Source organism: Siphateles boraxobius, unplaced genomic scaffold (assembly GCF_051911475.1).
Source record: "Siphateles boraxobius isolate OS27281-9 unplaced genomic scaffold, OSU_SipBor_1 5, whole genome shotgun sequence".
Lineage (NCBI taxonomy): Eukaryota > Metazoa > Chordata > Actinopteri > Cypriniformes > Leuciscidae > Siphateles > Siphateles boraxobius.
In genome coordinates this window covers 31,629,837-31,648,383 of record NW_027509141.1, presented here as the reverse complement: position 1 = coordinate 31,648,383, position 18,547 = coordinate 31,629,837, and the positions used below count along the sequence as shown (strand labels likewise).

Genomic DNA, 18,547 nt, shown 5'->3' with positions numbered 1-18,547 from the left:
ATTTAAGTATGACATCAGCAGATAAAACATGCGACAAGTCTTTTTGTAAATGATGCTTATGTTTATTTTACAGAAACTGAGTAATATTAAGTAGAAACAATCATTTACTGTTCACAAGAAAATTCACACCAACCCTCAAATACATTTTATACAGTATAGAGTAAAATACCATATTATAATATAATATATATTTGTAGTTGATACGCCAGTAATTCATAGACAACCCTGAGTCATTGTTTTCTACATTCATAGGAGCGTAGTTTAAAATCGTATAACCTGACCACACTGTGCAGTTTCATAAAAAATCCTAACAGTACATTCAACAGAAACTTGCACTGTCAAATCAATACAGTAACCAGTCTGGATGAAACTGAGTCCATAACACTGCAGGTATACTAGTCTAGTGTTTGTTAGAATGCACATAAATATTACAGGAATATATGAACACAAGAGACAACAAATAATCTCTAGTTATGTGCCACATAATGCAAAGAAATACACTGATACTGACTTTACAAATAAAGCTTTGAACTACGCATCAGATGCCCATTTTAATTTGCTAATTTTTTTTTTCCAGACTAAATATGCACAATATAACAGTATCAGCTATTCTCATTAACGATGTTATTTGGTCAATATTGAATGGAGATAATACTAGGGCGTATATTAAGACTGAAGCTTACATAGTTTTCTTAAAATAACACACAAAACATATTAAAACTTTTCTCGTTGCATTCCTAGTCCAGACAAAGAAAAAAATATCAAAATAACCTTCATTTTATGTCATGTTGTTCAGGAAAGTGTCATACAGACAATTAAGAAGAGGAAGGAAGGCACACAATTAAATGCTCCTGCAACATGAACACACTGAACTACAGCTCTCTAAAATAATGTAAAACTCACAAGGATGGGGTTAAAAATATAGGACAAACACGACAATAATATGTGACCCTGGACCACAAAACCAGTCACATGGGTCTTTTTGTTTTTAAATTGAGATCTATACATCATCTGAAAACTGTATAAATAGGATTTCCATTGATATATGGTTTGTTATGATAGGATATTTGGCCGAGATACAACTATTTAAAAAAACTCGAATCTGAAGGTTCAGAAAAATCCAAACATTGAGAAAATCACCTGTAAAGTTGTCCATTTATGTCTGCGATTGTGCTGCATTCACTCACAAAAATAATTGTTTTATATTTATGGTAGAAAATGTACAAAATATATTGATGGAACATGATCTTTACTTAATATCCTAATAATTTTTGGCATAAAAGCATACAATATATTGTTGGCTATTGCCACAAATATACCCGTGCTACTTGTGGCTGGTTTTGTGATCCAGGGTCACATATATCTATAACATTTACAAGTTTACTGTATACAATAAGCATATTTTTGCAATGCAATTCCATTTTGTTCATTTTCCCAGAGTGCCACAAGGCTCATTATTCAGCAGTGCATAGTAAAAAAAACATTGTATTGTTACAAAAAAATCAAATTATAGAATTACTCATATACAATATTCAAGCATGTCCTTAAGAACAAAATATCAGTAGTCAGCATACCATTAGAAAGTGTGCATCAGTACATACTCATTATAAAGGTAAAACATTCTTTTTATATTTTAACAAACATTATGTAAATATTAAAAATATGCAACTATATTTTCAGTGCATAGTCCTTGGGTTTACAAGAGCAAATTTGCATTTACACGCAGGATCGCGTAATTATAAACAGCAAATTTCTTTCATTAAAATAACTACAGTTCGCTAACTAACTTTAATTGCTCACTTTCGTGGGAATGACCCTATGATCACCCCTCTCACCAAAAGTGCTCTTCAAGGACACAAAAATGCTATTTGTACTTTTCGCGCCCTTTACTTATTTAATACAACAGAGGTTTTGGACTTTATAGTGCCACCTACTGGTTTGGATGAACATAATTTTCCTACACACACACACACACACACATAGTTTTCCTTATGTAGAATTAAACAGCCTTTTCTCTGCTGTTAATATGACTCCAGGCTCTATATCAACTGCTTGTTATATATATATACGGCTAAATGAGGCTCTAATTTGAGGCTTTAGTTTTCAACTAGTAATCTTCTTTTTGGGCAGGAAGGCACTAGTGATTTGGTTCATCACCACTAAGGTGGGAAACAGTGGGAGGAGTAGGAAGATATACCAGATTGGGCCTGTCACCGAGGCCTGAAACCAGTCTGTAAACATGGCTGACATGACGGTGACGGTGGCCAGCAGGTAGGCCACCAGACCACAGGTGGCATGATACAGTCTCCACCGGGGAAATGAGTAAGTGCTGATGAGTTTGGGGAACAGGAGAAAGACGCCACACATGGCCTGCAGGACAGTAGCAGCCATCGTAGTGACTCCCAGCAGGCTGTGCCAGGAGGTGAAGTGCGAATGCTCCTTTATGTTCTTACTGGCCACCATAAAGCCGAATCCTGTAGCGCCACACACCAGCAGCAGGGCCTGAAAGAACCAGTGCAGACGGACCTTCCACTTACGGGATTTGAAGCAGAACGGGTTTCCCTCAGCGGAGAAAAGCAGGATCCCTTCAGTCATACACAGGCAAAACTAAGACAGGAGAGAAAACAGGACATGTTTAAAGGGGACATATCAAGTAAAACACAAAGTGTCCTGCTTTTTTGGAGAAAGTTTTATTATACAATATCACTCAAAAGTTTTTAAATGTTTTTGACAGAAGTCTCTTATGCTCCCCAAGGCTGTATTTGTTTGATCAAAAATACAGTCAAAACAGTAATAATGTAAAATATTATTTTTATTTAAAATAACTGTTTTCTATGTGAATGTATGGTAAAATGTAATTTATTCCTGTGATCAAAGCTGAATTTTCAGCATCATTACTCCAGTCTTCAGTGTCACATGATCCTTCAGAAATCATTCTAATATTCTGATGTGCTGCTCAAGAAACATTTCTTATTATTATCAATGTTGATAACAGTTGTGCTGCTTAATATAGTTTTGTAGAAATTGTATTATGTTTTTTCAGGATGCTTTAATGAATAGAAAGAACAGGGTTTATTTGACAAATAATTTTTCCGCAACAAAGTTCAAAACAATTTTCACAGGATGAATTTTGAGTGTTTAAGCTTTCGATTGATACCCAATTCATGACGATAACTAGGGCTGTCACTTTACGTTCGAAAATCGATTGCACAATCGATCGGACCAACCAACACAAGTTTCGAAAACGAAAATAGGGAATCGAGTTTAACTGGCTTTTTTTTAACCAAAAATGTGTTTTAGGTAGACAGATTAATACAGTACACAGAACATGTAGGATGTTGGAAAATAACAATGTCTGTCCTGTTAACCAAATGCTTTTTAATATTTGCTATTACCTCAGTGCAAGTGAACAAGCGCGCCGTTATTTGTTGCTTAGTGACGTGTGTGTTCAAGCAAGCCAGAAATGCGCAGATTCTGCGCAATACGCTGTATTTAATATATCATGAGGACTCACGAGTTGCGTATTTGCGCTAAATCCACGCAGATTTGGCTCACACGAACTTCCCCAGCAAAGTGAGTAAACATAGAAACACGCCAAATTGACTCGTGATATGACAGCGTAACCCGCCAAAGTTCATTTTTATCCGAATTTGGCGGGTGTTAATTTCAATCCTTGAATGTTGCACTCCTGTTTGTCATTGTGCAAAAAACTTCACGCCAATAAATCATCAGAAATATTTATAAGACTTGTGCGCGTCTCAAGCGCCCTCTTTACGTTCGTCCTAATGCCTGTTAGTTGTCCGTGGATTTGCCAATATTTGGTGTTGAAAATGGAAACGTCTTTAGACATGGAAAAATCGATTTTACAATCGATTCAATGAACACATATGTCTCAAAAATCGAACAGGATTTTTTCACAAAAGTGACAGCCCTAACGATAACTAAAGTATATGATAGGGTAAAAAGTGTGCTGAGTGAACGGTAGTGTATATGATGGCTTACTCACTGTATAGAGAAAAAAATCAGACTATTACTGTATTGTACATGAGTCAGATTCTGAGAATGACCTCTGTTATTAGAAGTGAATGTGTTGTGTTTGTCATCAAGGTCAGTGTAATCAGACTCTCATGGTAAAGCAGCTGAGGCTAATTCCATTGTCTTTGTGTTTCACCACTCTATTTATTATTAACCAAAGACATATTTTATTCATTCCCTGAGAGGCTGAAAGTCAATGAAACACTGCATTATTAAAAACTGCAGGAGTGACTATAAAAAAAAGAAATCAACCAATGACTAAAAACATAATGAATTGTATAATATCTTGTGTAATTGAATACATAAAAACGTACCCCAAGTGACATGCAGACGGGATGCCAAGAGAAGAGACCTGAAAATATCAACACAGAATGATATTTAGAAACACTTTATATTGATTTTTATTTTATCAATACCTAACCTTACCAATGCTCAATGTCATTAGTTCATGTTTCTACCATAGAATTACCATAGTACATGTAAAAAAATTAATATATAAAATGCTATTTACATGGTACTCCAATTTGGTATATATATATAAAGAAAAATACCATGGAATCACCATGATACATCTTTAAAAACATGGTAAAATTTCTAAAAAACATCCTAACAATATCAATATGTATGAATTATTATTGTATTCACCCTCCAATGTATTTCTAATACCATTAAAATACAACAGTGCACTTACAGTACAAAACTACTATGGTAACAAAGGTACTTGTTGTGGAAATGGTCAGGCACTTTCATTCATTTTTATATTTATACTTAAAATTAAATAAAGGTCTATATGTTTATTACTTTTTAATCAAGAATATGTGCTACATATTTTTTTCTTAAATAAAGTTTTGCCAATACTTTTTAACACCATAAAGTAGTACCATACATAGTACTAGCAGCACCATATTCTTGGACATGTATCATGAACAACCTGTATGAGTTTCTTTATTCTTCTGAACACAAAAGAAGATATTTTTTAAGAATATGGGTGACCAAACAGTTGATGGGCCTCATTGACTTACATAGTAAAAAAAAAAGTAAATTGGGTCCCATACACTGTTTGGCTACCCAAATTCTTCAAAAATCTTATTTTGTCTTCAGAAGAAATAAATTCATACAGGTTTGGAACAACTTGTGGGTGAGTACATGATGACAGAATTTTCATTTTTAGGTGAACTATCCCTTTAAGTACTATTCAAATACCGCTTGAATTTCAGTATTATGATATTACCATCGATTTAACTATGGTAACGTTACTGCCACAGACTGACAACATATGTATGCATCTGTGTCTGTGTGTACTAATATGTATCAAATATTATGCAGTTCTAAATATATGCAAAAGAAGCGAAATAACTCACTCGTTCCTGGTCTGGACAGTATGGAAATGATAATGATCAGGCCGAGGGAAATGATGTGCGCAGCGACCACAGACACTCTGCGCAGCCACACATAGAGCCAGAAGTCCCGCATCCCGAGTCCCTCTCCAACCGCGCTGTACTCCACACCCGACGACATGCGCGTCCCGAGCGGCATTCCTCAGCAACTCAACTCAATACTTACATTTAAGCCCAAACTACACAACAGAAAATGTGTCTCTCAAGTGTCATTCCCACTGAGCTACACACAACTCGATTTATCCGGAGCTTTTAGAACCAAAACGACTAACATTTCAACTGCGTTTAAAAAAAAATAATTGCGGTAGACACGCTGTTATTCCTGTTTAGTGGTTGGTGTGACAGTGATACTTAAAAAACGCATTTCCTGGATGGGGATCGTCGTACTACGGTAAAGTATTGTCTCTTAATATTCAGGAGCCGTGCAGTTGTGATCAAAGTACATAGATGCCTCATTGGCGGCCGTTACATGTAAGCTTTCCGCCATATTGGAAAAGTCCATGAACATTTCTAAAGCAAGTTGACGAAAGTATGCAACGGTAGTTACGCATGTAAGAACATCTATAAATGAAACAGACTTCATCAGATGATTTTGCTAAACTAACACAATACAACAAGACAAAGGCGTCAGCTGACACATTAAAAAGTTAGCATTGTAAAAGTAAAAACATTACCAAAGTGCCATTGTAAAAAATTGAATATTGAGTTAATATATAAAAACACAAACCAACACATTCTCAACTCTGAAAAATTATTCAATTTCTTCGGGAATTTAAATCTCAGATGTTTCACAACCAGAAGCTTAGCAATACTGTGGCATCATTGAGGTTTCTTACTGAGAGTGACAACACGTTGACAGTTGCAAGATGGCGGGCCCGCCGACGTGTCTGGAACGAATGTGGTTTCTACGTATACATATCTATGGATGCGATTGGAAGGTTACCGAGCAACGCGAGCATGACAATATTAATATTCATGAACAAGTGTTCGCCATAGGACAATAGCCGAGGAACATCGGCAAATCCTTTTTAATATTCAAAATAAACATGATACGTAACTGTAACCTACTTAAAATTTAAGAGCTAAGATTTTGCCAGAGTAATGGATGCGCAAGACATTTAGAAGTGAGAAAAACAGAGCAGAAAAACATCTAAAAGGCGAACCAGTGACCCGTCTGTAATTTTTGTACACTTGGCAGAAAAGATGTGCTGCTCTTAAACAGTGTTGGGGAAAGTTACTTTTAAAAGTAATGCATTACAATATTGCGTTACTCCCCAAAAAAGTAACTAAGTACGTTACTTAGTTACTTTTTATGGAAAGTAATGCGTTACAATACTTTTGCTTACTTTTTCTCACCTGCATGGGCTTGTTTGTCTGTTTTTTAATAACAGCTAAAACAATCTATTTTTGCCAATTGTTAAGGCCCTTTCACATCAAAAGTTAAATGAATAAGCCTAAGGCTGAAGGAAATGCATATTTACTACTGTACAGTAGAGGGCGCCGCTCAAACAAACCTTTCAGCTGCTGCTGTTCTTGATTAAATAACAATAGGATACAGGAGAAGGAAGTTCAACACTCTTATTTCTAAACCTAATCTAAAGTCATTTTTGCATATTAGTATGGTTGAATTTGATCATTGTAGGTCAGCAGCAAAGACATTGGTTAATAAAGTGAGATTAAATACATAAAGTATATTTGTGTAATTTAACACAGTTAATTATAAAACTTTTGCACAAAATTCTGAGATTGCATTTGACTGTTTTTATTCATTTTGAGGAATACTGAATGTTTTTGTGCAAGTGAGATGAGTAAATGCATGTTCAATGCAAATGCACACAACACCTCACTTTATTTCTCTCAACATGGGGACAGGAGAGCTGTTAGTCAATAAATGTGAAAAAGTAACTAGCGTTACTTATTTGAAAAAGTAACTCAGATATTTTGTTGTAAATTTAAAAAGTAATGCTTTACTTTACTAGTTACTTGAAAAAGTAATCTGAGTACGTAACTCAAGTTACTTGTAATAAGTTACCCCCAACACTGCTCTTAAATACAGGGTTCCACACCAATGACCAATGGATTTGCATTATTTTTTATCATATTTTTTTATCATAAAGTTTTACGGCCATAACAAAAACCAAAACAACTTATATGTATGAAGTAAAAAAAAACAACAGCAACATGGTTAATACATTTCATTCCGTGGTGTTAAAAAGACTTTATAAAATAAATAAATACATCTCTCTATCTCTCTCTATCTCTCTCTCGCTCTCTCTCGCTCTCGCTCTCTCTCTCTCTCGCTCTCTCGCTCTCTCGCTCTCTCGCTCTCTCGCTCTCTCGCTCTCTCTCTCTCTCAAAGCAAAACATTGAGTGAAATACAGACAGTGCTGAGTATAAAGAATATTTTAATCCATTTTATAAACAACATTTAAGTAGCAGCATTATTCAGTAGATTCTGAGGTATTTTCTGAATTCACAGAGAAATTCACTCCCCCATCTTGTCTCATACACATCCACATACACACACACACACACACACAGACAGACATTCATAGTAGCTAAACATGCACGCACACACACATACACAATTCAAGCAGTCAGTCAACCATCCGGAGTCCTGCGTCCATAGTTCTATATGGTAGAGTTCGTAGGGCTCGCTCTTTTAGTGGCTTGTAAGGCTGGCACTCTCAGTGGTGCAATTTTGGCTGCAGAAAAGGCGATAGAAAACAATTAATATGATGATAAACCATAGTATACCCAAGCCCCTCATAAAGGCAGCATTCAATATGAAAGTAAGACTGTCGAATTTAAAGGTTCTTTTACTCACCAAGGCTGCATTAAATTAAAATTACAGTAAAAACATTTAAAAACCTCTTTATACTTGAATAGTGTAAAATGTACAAAAATAACATCTGGCATGTTTCATTTCGTTATCTCAAATAAAACAATTGACTCCATGCACAACTGCATAATACGCTTACAATTTACTCCTGTGCATTTTCAGTATCATTACTCCAGTCTTCAGTGTCACATGATCCTTCAGAAATCATTCTTATATGCTGATTTGATGCTCAAGAAACATTTCTTATCAATGTTAAAAATAGTTGTGCTTTTTATGGAAACCATAATAAATTTGTAATATTCCTTTGATGAATAGAAAGTAAAAAAAAAAAACAGCATTTATTTGAAAAACATTTTTAATGTCACTTAAAGCATTCTTGCAAAAGAAATCTACAGATTTCAACAATTACAACACATTTATTCATAAGGAATTTGGGAAAACTTTAGAATTTGTACATGATTTTGAAATGAAATGACATGACAGGAAAAGGAATTAAGTGAATTGCACCCTAACCCAAGAAGTTTGATTAAAGCATAAAATATGAGGAAAATATTAAATATTTTTTTTAAATAAGAGGGAAGAACTAAACATAAAACTTGGTTAAAGTATTTAACTGACAAACTTATTTGGCAAAAAAGGGGTTAAGTACAGCTACAGGTTTTATTTTACTTTGAAAAAAAAATGCAAGAAAAACAAAAAAACAAAATATTTATATATACACATATATAAACCTTAAAAAGGAAAAGAAAAAATGAAATTAAAGGGTTTGTTTACAGAGATTCATCCATAAAGACATCGTAAAACTAATCCATATGAATTTTCTGAAGAGACTCGATCGCTTTATATAATGAACAAATTGAATTTTGGCTTTTATTCACAAACTTTGATCAGTGAACATAAACAGAAGCTCAGCTGAACCTGCTTGACACGTGAGAACAAAACTCATTGGTTCCTGCAGAAGCTCAAATGTGCTGTGAAGCACGAGAATGAACCTCATTGGTTATCGCACATCAAGCGAACATGCTCGAGCTTCAGTTTATCATAACTGATGTGCATTTATAAATATGTGAATAAAACTCAATTTATTGATCGAGTCGCTGCAGGAAATTTGGACTAAACCGCTCGATTAATATGGATTAGTTTTACAATTTCCTTATGAACTTTTTGAAGCGTCAAAGTAGTAGTTGCGTAGCTGTCAATGGAGGGATCTCATTTAAAAGATGTGCGTTTCGAAGATAAAAGGCTTATGGGTTTGGAACGACATGAGGATGAATAAAATAAATAATGACAATTTTCATTTTTGGGCGAACGCTTTACATCTGGGCCTACTTATACAAATCTATTGGTAAATTTCATTAAAGCCCTTTATAAGCATATCTCAAGTGTTACAGTGGAAAGAGATGTTAAAAACGAACGAAACTAAACGTTTGCTCACCTTTTGTGTGCTGAGTTTCTTTTCCCCTCCTATGGAGAGTCCCGTCCCTTTGCTTTCTTTCCAGGGGTAGAAGCCGGAATGAGGGGAGGTGGGCAGCCGGTGGGGTTTGGAGGGCGGAGAGGAGCCGCTGCTCTTGCGCTTCTTCCCCAAACCCTTGTGATCGAAGCTGGCCACCCTGCCGTGCAGTCCTGAGTCCACTCCTCGGCTGTGCGGGGCAGCGTCCGGCGCCGAATGGTGGGCCGGGGGGTGAGTCCTCTTAAAGGCCCACGAGGAGGGCGCGTGGGGATCCGAGGGCGTGAGCTGGGGACGCGGCTTGCTTCCCGGCGAAAGCGAGCCGTTAGTTTGTCCGTGAGAGGCTGACGGTGGCGTTTTGCTGATGAGGGGCCGCCCTTTGTTCTGGGACATGCAATTCTTGTCCGGGCTGACGGCATCCGACTCTTGGAAAGAGGCTTTCCGTTTGCGCAGTGCAGAGGAGTCTGTCGTGGACGTCCGATCTGTTTCCCTGAGACGCAGCTGATGTTTGCTGGGGCGGCCGACCGGATTCTTGGGCCGACCGGGGCCCGATTGAGTAGGAGTTCGAACGAGTACTTTAGAAGGGGAGGCTGTGGACTGTCCACCCCCCGAGTTCTCGGACTGACCGAAAGCCTTGCTGGTGGATGAACTCTGTGGGTTTGGCTCCTTGCCTGGTCCGTGGGAAGAGTAGAAGGAAGTCTTGAGAGAATTCGGGTTGTGACTTCCTGCTTTCTGTTTGGAATGCTGGGAAATGGAGGAAGGAGAGGCAGGAACAGCTCCGGGCTTGGCTGGGGGACTCTGGGAATGAGGATCTGACGCTTGAGGTATTTTTCTGTGAGTAGGAGAGGAATCAGGGGAGAATCAGAAGAACATTGACTTTCGCATGCAGTACAGGGAGTGAAGACACAGTTTTGTCAGAAAGAAATCTGTTTCGTTAGGGTCTGAAGAGCTTTAACTAATGGAGATTAACCTTAGAGCTACCTTGAAGAAATACCATGAAGCTAGTGGATCATGGAACAGGCTCAAAGCACATAATCTGAGAGTGTCAAGAACAAGCCCCGCTCACATTTTACCCAAAATTTACATTATGCATTTTCATCAAAATTAAAAGGGATTATTAACCCTAAAATTAATTAAGTTATTTACTCATCCTGGTGTAGTTTTAATGAATCTATGCCCTTCTCTTTTTTAAAGACCACATAAGGATTTGTTTTTAAAAATGTCCCGCTCCTGCTCGACCATAAAATGGAAGTGAATAGCGACCAGCATAAAGCTTTTTTAAAAAGATGCAAAAGTATGACAGAATGATACCATTATACGGACGAGCGCGAGCGGGACATTTAAAAAAAAAGTAAATGATGACTTAAAGGTATAGTTAAATTAAGCACCTTTTCCCCAAATCCTTATTATTATTGCATCGTCTGGTGTTTTACTTATCAGTTGTTGTTTTTTTGACTCATTCACAATGTGATTCTCATTGCTGTAATACAATTATTGAAATCAGCTTTAAAAAATGCAATTTAAAAATTAAAAAAATGTAAAAAAGCTTTGTTCACAATTCATAATATAATTTCTTATTTTTACCTTTTGATATCAGGGTGAATTACTTTGACATGCTTATGATGTGTTTTATGAGATTTTGAAGATTGCCACGGTAGCAGTTCCTGCTTTTGAGCCTTTTGTTAATATGGACCACACTGTTTGCATTTATGACAATCATACCGTTATGATAGGGCATATATAAATCAGGAAGTTCTTACTTCCACAGATGTGCGCTGAGGTGGTTCTCCACCATGACACTCATGGCAGACCGTAGATGGTGCAATCGTCGATCGAAAGTGAAGACACCGTGACCCAGAGAATGACTCCCAAATGAACAAAGCTATGGGGGGGGGGGGGGGGGGGGGAGTCAAGGATTAACACTTTTTCTTTCACTTCGAACATCTTTCTTTCAAATATATAGACTGTATAAAGAGTATTTAAAGACCACAGACAATGGGTTGAATTCAGTAATAATCCTCGAGCAATGACAAGCATGTAATAAACAATAAACACATTTTATGCAGACCTTTCATTAGCCAGCTGTACATACGCATATATCTGCGTTATTCAGAGAAACCTCGCAGCTGAAGCTATAATCAGTGAAAGCTGAGTATGATGAAATATATTTAAGACAAAATTAAATTGCATTGTTTATTAATTAATTTAAATATATATTAGTCTTAAGATGAAATATAACTTTTATATAACACGAATATAACCTGCCGCACAGGGAAAAGTACTTTAGCGTATGTGTGGTTTATGTTGTTCCCACAATTTTTATCACAAAATTGAGTATGAAAGTTTTTGGTGAAACACTAGTTTTGTACGCAGACTTTACACACACAAAATTGTGCGTATGCATGCTAAGTAAAATGAGACCCAATGTCTTACTAATGAAAAGTAAGCGGCAAAATTTTTGTGCTCATAAAAAAACAGTCACAATACTAGGATACTCTGCGGTTGGTTGCCAGGGCATTGCTATGCAGTTACTAAGGGTTTATTCAAATCTCGAAGCCTAATTATCAACAATTATAATAGTGATGCATACCTTAACTACGTCTATAACTCTTAATGCCTGGCTATTACATAATTATAGTAATACTAGATGACAGTGACTCAGTGTAAGTGTTTGTTTGTACCGCGGCTGGTTTGGGATGCCATGGAGTTGAGTGCCAGTCTGTGGGGTCATCGTTCCCTTCTCCTTCGCTCTCGTCACCTGAGATGTTGGCCTGGGTGAGAGGAGAGTGTGGTCGTGTGCTGCCATCCTCCAGATGGGGTTTATCCTCCTCCACGCTTTCAGACAATGTCGGTGTTCTGCCACACAAACAGTCAGATGTCTTTAAAGACTCCAGCAAACTACAGGTAACTATTCACGAAACATGTACTTTAACAGTTCACTTACAGATTGCATTCACATTAGAACAGCTTATGTGTTCAGCTATATATATATATATATTAGAGAGAGTTTTGATTTAAATCAATGTTTCTAACCTAAATGCAGGGCTGTTGGTCAGAGGTCTCCGGCAGAGAGGCGGTGCAGGTGCATCTCTGGGAGGTTCTGGGCTTACAGTCGGAGCAGCTGAATTCTCCGGGACCTGAGATACACGATCCCGAGCCTTCGAACTCATCTTCAGCTCCGCTACCAGCTGGTCAAAGTTTTTACTTCTGCCTTGCACCTTCCTGCGCTGATGAATGGAATGAATCTGGAGGAAAGATGATGATGGTTTTTTTTGGACTGAAACCCTGCAACACACTTTCATTCATAAAACATATGCTAACTGGTTTGAACTGATGAGAGCGCAATCGCTTTCAACAGGAATTGTGGTTTTGGCTTTTGTGGAGTATTAAGCACTTGAAAGCCTTTAAGGGATTGTGTAGTTTGAATAAATAATTTAGAAGCAGCATTCACCCTGATGACTGCACAATGCAAACAATGCGTTATTCTAAATGTATGGCCAAAAAACATTTAATATAATGTGCAGCACAATGCCCTAGATTTTGAAAAATATAATTTAGCTGTAAAGCAAGACACATTGTTTCTTAATTTGGGTATCTGAGGGCCTGATATCAAATATTCAACAACATCACTTTGCAAGATTCAGTTTTCCCCCTCAATGATTTTACTACACTTTTTATTAGGCCGTTTAATGTGCTTTTTCTTACTCTTATAGACAGCTTCACAATCTCTCATCTCAAAACTCATGAGTATTAAATCATTAATAATCTTTTATCACCCAAATACTTTAGTCATTCATCACTCAAAAGTTCCTGTGAAAAATTTCTCGTGATACAACGACATGAAAGGAAAGCAGAGGTTCATGAATTGTTATATTTGTATTTTAGCTGCACTGACTAGTTTTACAGACAGACAATTTCAGTTGATTTAACAAAAACCTGAAGCTGTGCTACACAAATGAAGAGCGGCTTTTCCTGTAATCCCTTCCCCATTTCCTGTTAGTCACGTAAGCTGAACTTCCTGTCTGTCTACACACTGAAACCAGTGTCCAGTGAAGAGCTTCAACACTCTGATTGGAAGATACGTTTCCACTACTACAACAGGACATTAAAAAGCAACCATTCTGCTTCTGCCTAAATAAAGAACACTACGAATAAGAAATGTTGCACACTAAAAACAGGTTAAGGTTAGATGGTCAACTCACATTGCAGGTCAGAAGTCGAGTACAAACTTTCTTTCTCTCGGGGTCCAACACACCACAGTGCTTGTCGGGGTCACATGCTTTTTCTGCAGAAAATTTTAAAAAGTTTTGGTCAAATTCATGATTTTATGACAAGGTGGTCTATATTGCATGGATGGTAGATATACATACATTATATATATATATATATATATATTAGTATAAAATAACACATACTATAAATTGAATAATTTAGAAAAAATTATTTAGTCTTTAGCAGGTATTAAAATTAGGTAAATACAACATCAGATAAACACCACATTACACTGTGATTATTCATTTAACAAAACTAAAGCCAAAATGAGATGTTATGTGTGACCAAGTACATCCTTTGATTTAATTACTTGTAGAACCACTTTTAGCAGCGATAACTTGAATTATTTTCTATATGACCATCTCTCACACATCGTGGAGGAGTTTTGGCCCGCTCTTCTTTACGTTGCTTCAGTTTATTGAGGTTTGTGAAGCATTTCTTTATGCACAGCTCTCTCAAGGTCCTGTCAAAGCATTTCATTTCCAGTCTGGACTTTGACTAGGCCAGTGCAACACCTTAATTCTTTTCTTTTTCAGCCATTCTCCATTTGCTAGTGTGCTTGGGATCAGTGACCCAATTTCAGAACTGCCAAAACTCCTGCTTTTATAGAGTTGATCACACTTGCTGATGATCAGTTAATCGAAGGCATTTGATTAGAAGTGCCTGACTTCTACTTACACTCTTAATTCCTATGGAAGCTGTAAGGCTGTACTTAGTTTGTCACCCATGACTTCTCCATTTTGGCCTAGGTTTTGTTGAATGCATAACACGGTGTACAGTGTTGTTTTTCATCCGAGTTTGTTTGTATATATATATATATATATATATATATATATATATATATATATAGAATCCAAGGAACTTTCTGTGGCTAAAGCCTGGTTTTATGCTTAGATTTACTCTTCTAGCTACTGCCTAATCACATGACTTTGGGGGCTAATTATACACGTACATTAATACATTAATTAGACATGCATCCTTTGTACACCCAAAGTAGTCAGCAGGATTCACATGGAAAAAAAGTGAAAATTTGGATGCAAACACAGCCAAGTGATGATTATTAAATACAAAGACCTTATGTGCCAAAGAAACAAGTGCGCATCAACCTTTAGTGTTTGAACTTCCTTTTTTGCGGTAGCTCTGTATATTTCTATGGCATCGCTGTCGAAGAGTAATTAGCTGGTGAAGTGGATTTACTTATTGTAAAGTTAACGAAAGTTATCATGAGATTTTTAATGTTCGAAGCGGATCCCATAAATGTCAGTCGACTGAGAAGATTTTAAAATGAGCAGTTCATTCATAAATCCGTAAGACCTTACCTTCATGCTGTGGAAATATAAACCGGAAGACAGAACAACGAGCACAGCGCTGAAAAGGGGCGGAGCTACATAAGGTTTACAATATATCAGTCTAATTCCATTCAGGACTTACTGGAGACCATCTTGTACGTTCTCGACCCACGGAGGTGTCCGGAGCCGACAGGGGTCGAGGCAGCCTCGCCTCTCTGGGATTGAGGCCTCTCAGTTGAGGAAGGCCGATTGGGCGATGGGCCTCCATGTGGCCACGGGGGGTCTCTGAGAGTAGGAGGAGGGGAACTCCGCGTGGATTCGATGGGAGGCGGCTGCTTAAAAACAGCTGATTCTGAATGACTCAAGTTTGAAGGCGAGTGCCTGGGGAAAGGATAGTCATATGAATTATACAGGCTGTCTATGTTGCCAATAACCATAAATGATCAGATTCTTACACTTCAGACACTCTTTTAAAGAGAGATTGACCCAAACATGAAAAACTCAACTTTCACTCAACTTTGAAACATAAAGATTTCTGTTTCACCAATGAAAGTCTATTCACCCAAAACTCTGACGCATCAAAACGAGAACGTGAAATAAATCAATATGAATCTAGCAGTTTAATCCAAATCTACTAAAGAGGAACTACTGGAGGAGGTCTACTGTTTGTATGAGGAACAGATTTAATTTAGGCTTTTATTCAGCAATAAACATTGATCAGCAAACATACATATTGCATTCAAATTTGGTAAACGGAAGCTCAAGCATGCTCACTTGACGAGCAAGAACCAATGAGATTCATTCTCACGTGTCACTCCAGCACATTTGAGCTTCCGCGAGAACCAATGAGTTTTTTTCTTGCTCGTCAAGCAAGTATGGTTGAACTTCTGTTTATGTCTGCTGATCAATATTTCTGCGTGAATATAAGCCCAAATTAAAACTGTTCATCATATAAAGTGATCCTGTCGACGTGTCACTTCAAAAAAACTTGGATTAAACGTAAAAAATGTTTACGATCTCTTTATAAATGTTTTGAACATCAGAGTTTTGGAGGAATAGACTTTCAAAAGACAGACAGACATGATCAGATTTCAATGAACAAAAGTCTTACATGTTTGAAACGACATACATAATGACCATTACATTTTTGGGCGAACTATCCCTTAAACACAAAATAAGAAGATCAGATTTTCGTTAATCTTACCAAACTCCATCTTTCGGAGGTTTTGAGTGTCTGAATTGAGGCGGAGTAGAGGGAGATTGTGGAGATGCCCGCGGGGGCCCGACATTCTGGTTCCTGCCACTCCAAGAGGAGGTTCCGTGGGAGGGAGGGGTGTGTCCGTGGCGAGGTCTTTGCTGCTGAGGTGGAGGTGGGGTGGAGCGGAGGTGTGCATAGAGCTTACCCAGAGGGCCATGTCTCCTCTCGCAATGCTTTTCGAATGCCTGAGGCTTCACCACCTGACTGCAGTGGCCACACACCACCAGGAAGAAGTCATCGTGCCCAGGATAATGACCGAAGATGGACATATCTGCAGAAACATACAAAACAATAGGGAGAAATTAGCTATGATCGAAAACTCATACTACAGAAAACTCGACTCAAGTTAACCAAACATGCTAGGCATCTAGTGACCGTCCGATATTTGACAATCTTAAGGTTAAATTGAACAACATTTCACATCATCACAAAAATATGAAATTGTGTTTAAACTATTTGTTTAAAATAAACAACATTTTTGATTATCTTAATAAATATATATTCATCAACTAGGCTGTCAGTAATTTTCTTAATTGTTGACCAAAAAATTATTCCAGCAATTTTTAGAGTCTCACCTGCCGAATGTTGTGCATATTGACATAGCTACCACACTGGTATCGTTTTAAAGAAAACAAATATTTTTAGGTTGACCACTACTTTCATCATAATTGGAAAACTCCAATGGTCTTTATTAGAAACATTTTAATTATAAGGGGTTTTTACTACAAGGATGAAATTACAGTATGTTAGAATGGGTTTACAGGTCAACCAACGTTGGAATTTCAATTGTTTGCGCCAAAATTTCAAGAGAAGGGTGGTTGATGGATTATATAATGCTGATAGGTTGAATTTAGGCAAATTGCACCGTTCAAACAGCTAATATATCAGTCCATCACTAAATGGGTTCATTTCATGATAATACAGGGGTCTCCCGATGAAATCAAAGTAAAGTATATAACGCCTACCCTCTTTCCTCAGCGTCATGGTTTCCGTCGTTTTTTTGCCATTCTTGCTGTATTCATCTCCATCGGACCCTGAGAAAAGTGATTGGAGGAAGTGTAGAGAAAGGTACATAAAAAACATGTCCTTTTTTGAAGTATTATCCATCAATGCTTTACCAACACATATGGGGCTCTTATATACATCCAACCTTCAAATCCAACAATCCAAAAGGCCGGAAACATGGTAAACATTGAGAAGGATGTGTCCCCTCCAATATTCAGATCTATGATGGGTTCTTCTAAGGTGGACTATATTTGGTCCAGAATAGATGGTTACAGTCTTGAATGCACTAAATGGAGTCAAAACTGTGAGAAAAAGGGACATGTATTGAATTACGCATACTATGGTGTTTAATAGGAGTAATAATATGGGATCAAGCCAATAGTTTAGGTTTTATTCCCCAAGATTTTCAATGTGAAATGCAATCTATGCCATGAACTGGTCATCTGTGAAGCACAAGCTCTTCTGTGGGTGGGGCCAAAATAAAAACTACCTTCAAATGAACCCGGCACTATAAACTGATTTGATAATGTGCCCGTTGACAAAAGGAGATTTGTGGTTTCAAACTGATTGCGTTTGTTACATTTGAATTTCCAGACAAAACGAACACGGAACACGTTCTATTATGACGACACTGATCAGAGAGAGAGCGCAAGCGCGTAACCCGGCCGGCACTAGGACCCGGCAGGTTCTTTGTTTGGGTAACATGGTTTGGGATGCCGTGCCTTTTCCACGAAAAATAAAGCACATCCGTGAGACTTATTAGTGGTTGACGGAGAAATACCGGCGACGAAGTGCTCACTCACCCTCCGATGCTGTCAGGTTGGCTCTTTCCGTCCAGACGCTCCAGCTTTGGCCCACGAAATCATCGAGACAAGGCACCCGCCGTTCCAGAGCAGCCATTACTTTAACTGCGCGTTCACGCACCGCCATCATCACTGCGCGGCAAGGCGCTGACGTCACATTGCGCGCTCCCGCGGGCACAGAGGGAACCTGCGTGTGCGC

At 37.7% G+C, this 18,547-nt stretch overlaps 2 protein-coding genes across 3 annotated transcripts; both read right to left on the bottom strand.

The window, feature by feature from the left end:
• Positions 1 to 40: 40 nt before the first annotated feature.
• On the bottom strand, positions 41 to 5,801 carry cyb561d1 (cytochrome b561 family, member D1). The gene is made up of 3 exons (XM_077203908.1): positions 5,397 to 5,801; positions 4,350 to 4,387; positions 41 to 2,607 (listed from the first exon to the last, which is right to left on the bottom strand). Exons 1-3 carry the CDS (start codon positions 5,569 to 5,571, stop codon positions 2,104 to 2,106), a joined length of 717 nt encoding a protein of 238 aa, XP_077060023.1. The 5' UTR covers positions 5,572 to 5,801; the 3' UTR covers positions 41 to 2,103.
• A 2,019-nt stretch (positions 5,802 to 7,820) lies between these two features.
• Positions 7,821 to 18,503, bottom strand: atxn7l2a (ataxin 7-like 2a). 2 transcript variants are annotated; one of them, XM_077203985.1, is made up of 11 exons: positions 18,349 to 18,503; positions 17,691 to 17,847; positions 17,506 to 17,574; positions 16,487 to 16,811; positions 15,425 to 15,663; positions 13,924 to 14,006; positions 12,755 to 12,966; positions 12,403 to 12,577; positions 11,482 to 11,603; positions 9,710 to 10,553; positions 7,821 to 8,137 (listed from the first exon to the last, which is right to left on the bottom strand). In XM_077203985.1, the coding sequence occupies exons 2-11, from the start codon at positions 17,731 to 17,733 to the stop codon at positions 8,120 to 8,122; spliced, it is 2,130 nt and encodes a 709-aa protein (XP_077060100.1). In that variant the 5' UTR covers positions 17,734 to 17,847; positions 18,349 to 18,503; the 3' UTR covers positions 7,821 to 8,119. The 2 variants fall into 2 exon arrangements, with proteins under 2 accessions (XP_077060100.1, XP_077060099.1); XM_077203984.1 differs by lacking the exon at positions 17,691 to 17,847 and having other exon boundaries at positions 18,349 to 18,495.
• Between the last annotated feature and the right edge of the window lie 44 nt (positions 18,504 to 18,547).

What these genes read in the sequence shown, in the direction of transcription:
- cyb561d1 (XM_077203908.1), bottom strand. Translation starts at nt 5,571, where the DNA reads ATGCCGCTCGGGACGCGCATGTCGTCGGGTGTGGAGTACAGCGCGGTT. An exon ending in ACTGTCCAGACCAGGAACGA is followed by an intron (nt 4,388 to 5,396) that starts GTGAGTTATTTC and finishes TGATATTTTCAG; the next exon opens with GTCTCTTCTCTTGGCATCCC. An exon ending in CCGTCTGCATGTCACTTGGG is followed by an intron (nt 2,608 to 4,349) that starts GTACGTTTTTAT and finishes CTCCTGTCTTAG; the next exon opens with TTTTGCCTGTGTATGACTGA.
- atxn7l2a (XM_077203984.1), bottom strand. Translation starts at nt 18,478, where the DNA reads ATGATGGCGGTGCGTGAACGCGCAGTTAAAGTAATGGCTGCTCTGGAA. An exon ending in CAACCTGACAGCATCGGAGG is followed by an intron (nt 17,575 to 18,348) that starts GTGAGTGAGCAC and finishes CACTTTTCTCAG; the next exon opens with GGTCCGATGGAGATGAATAC. An exon ending in CCTCCGAAAGATGGAGTTTG is followed by an intron (nt 15,664 to 16,486) that starts GTAAGATTAACG and finishes TCCTTTCCCCAG; the next exon opens with GCACTCGCCTTCAAACTTGA.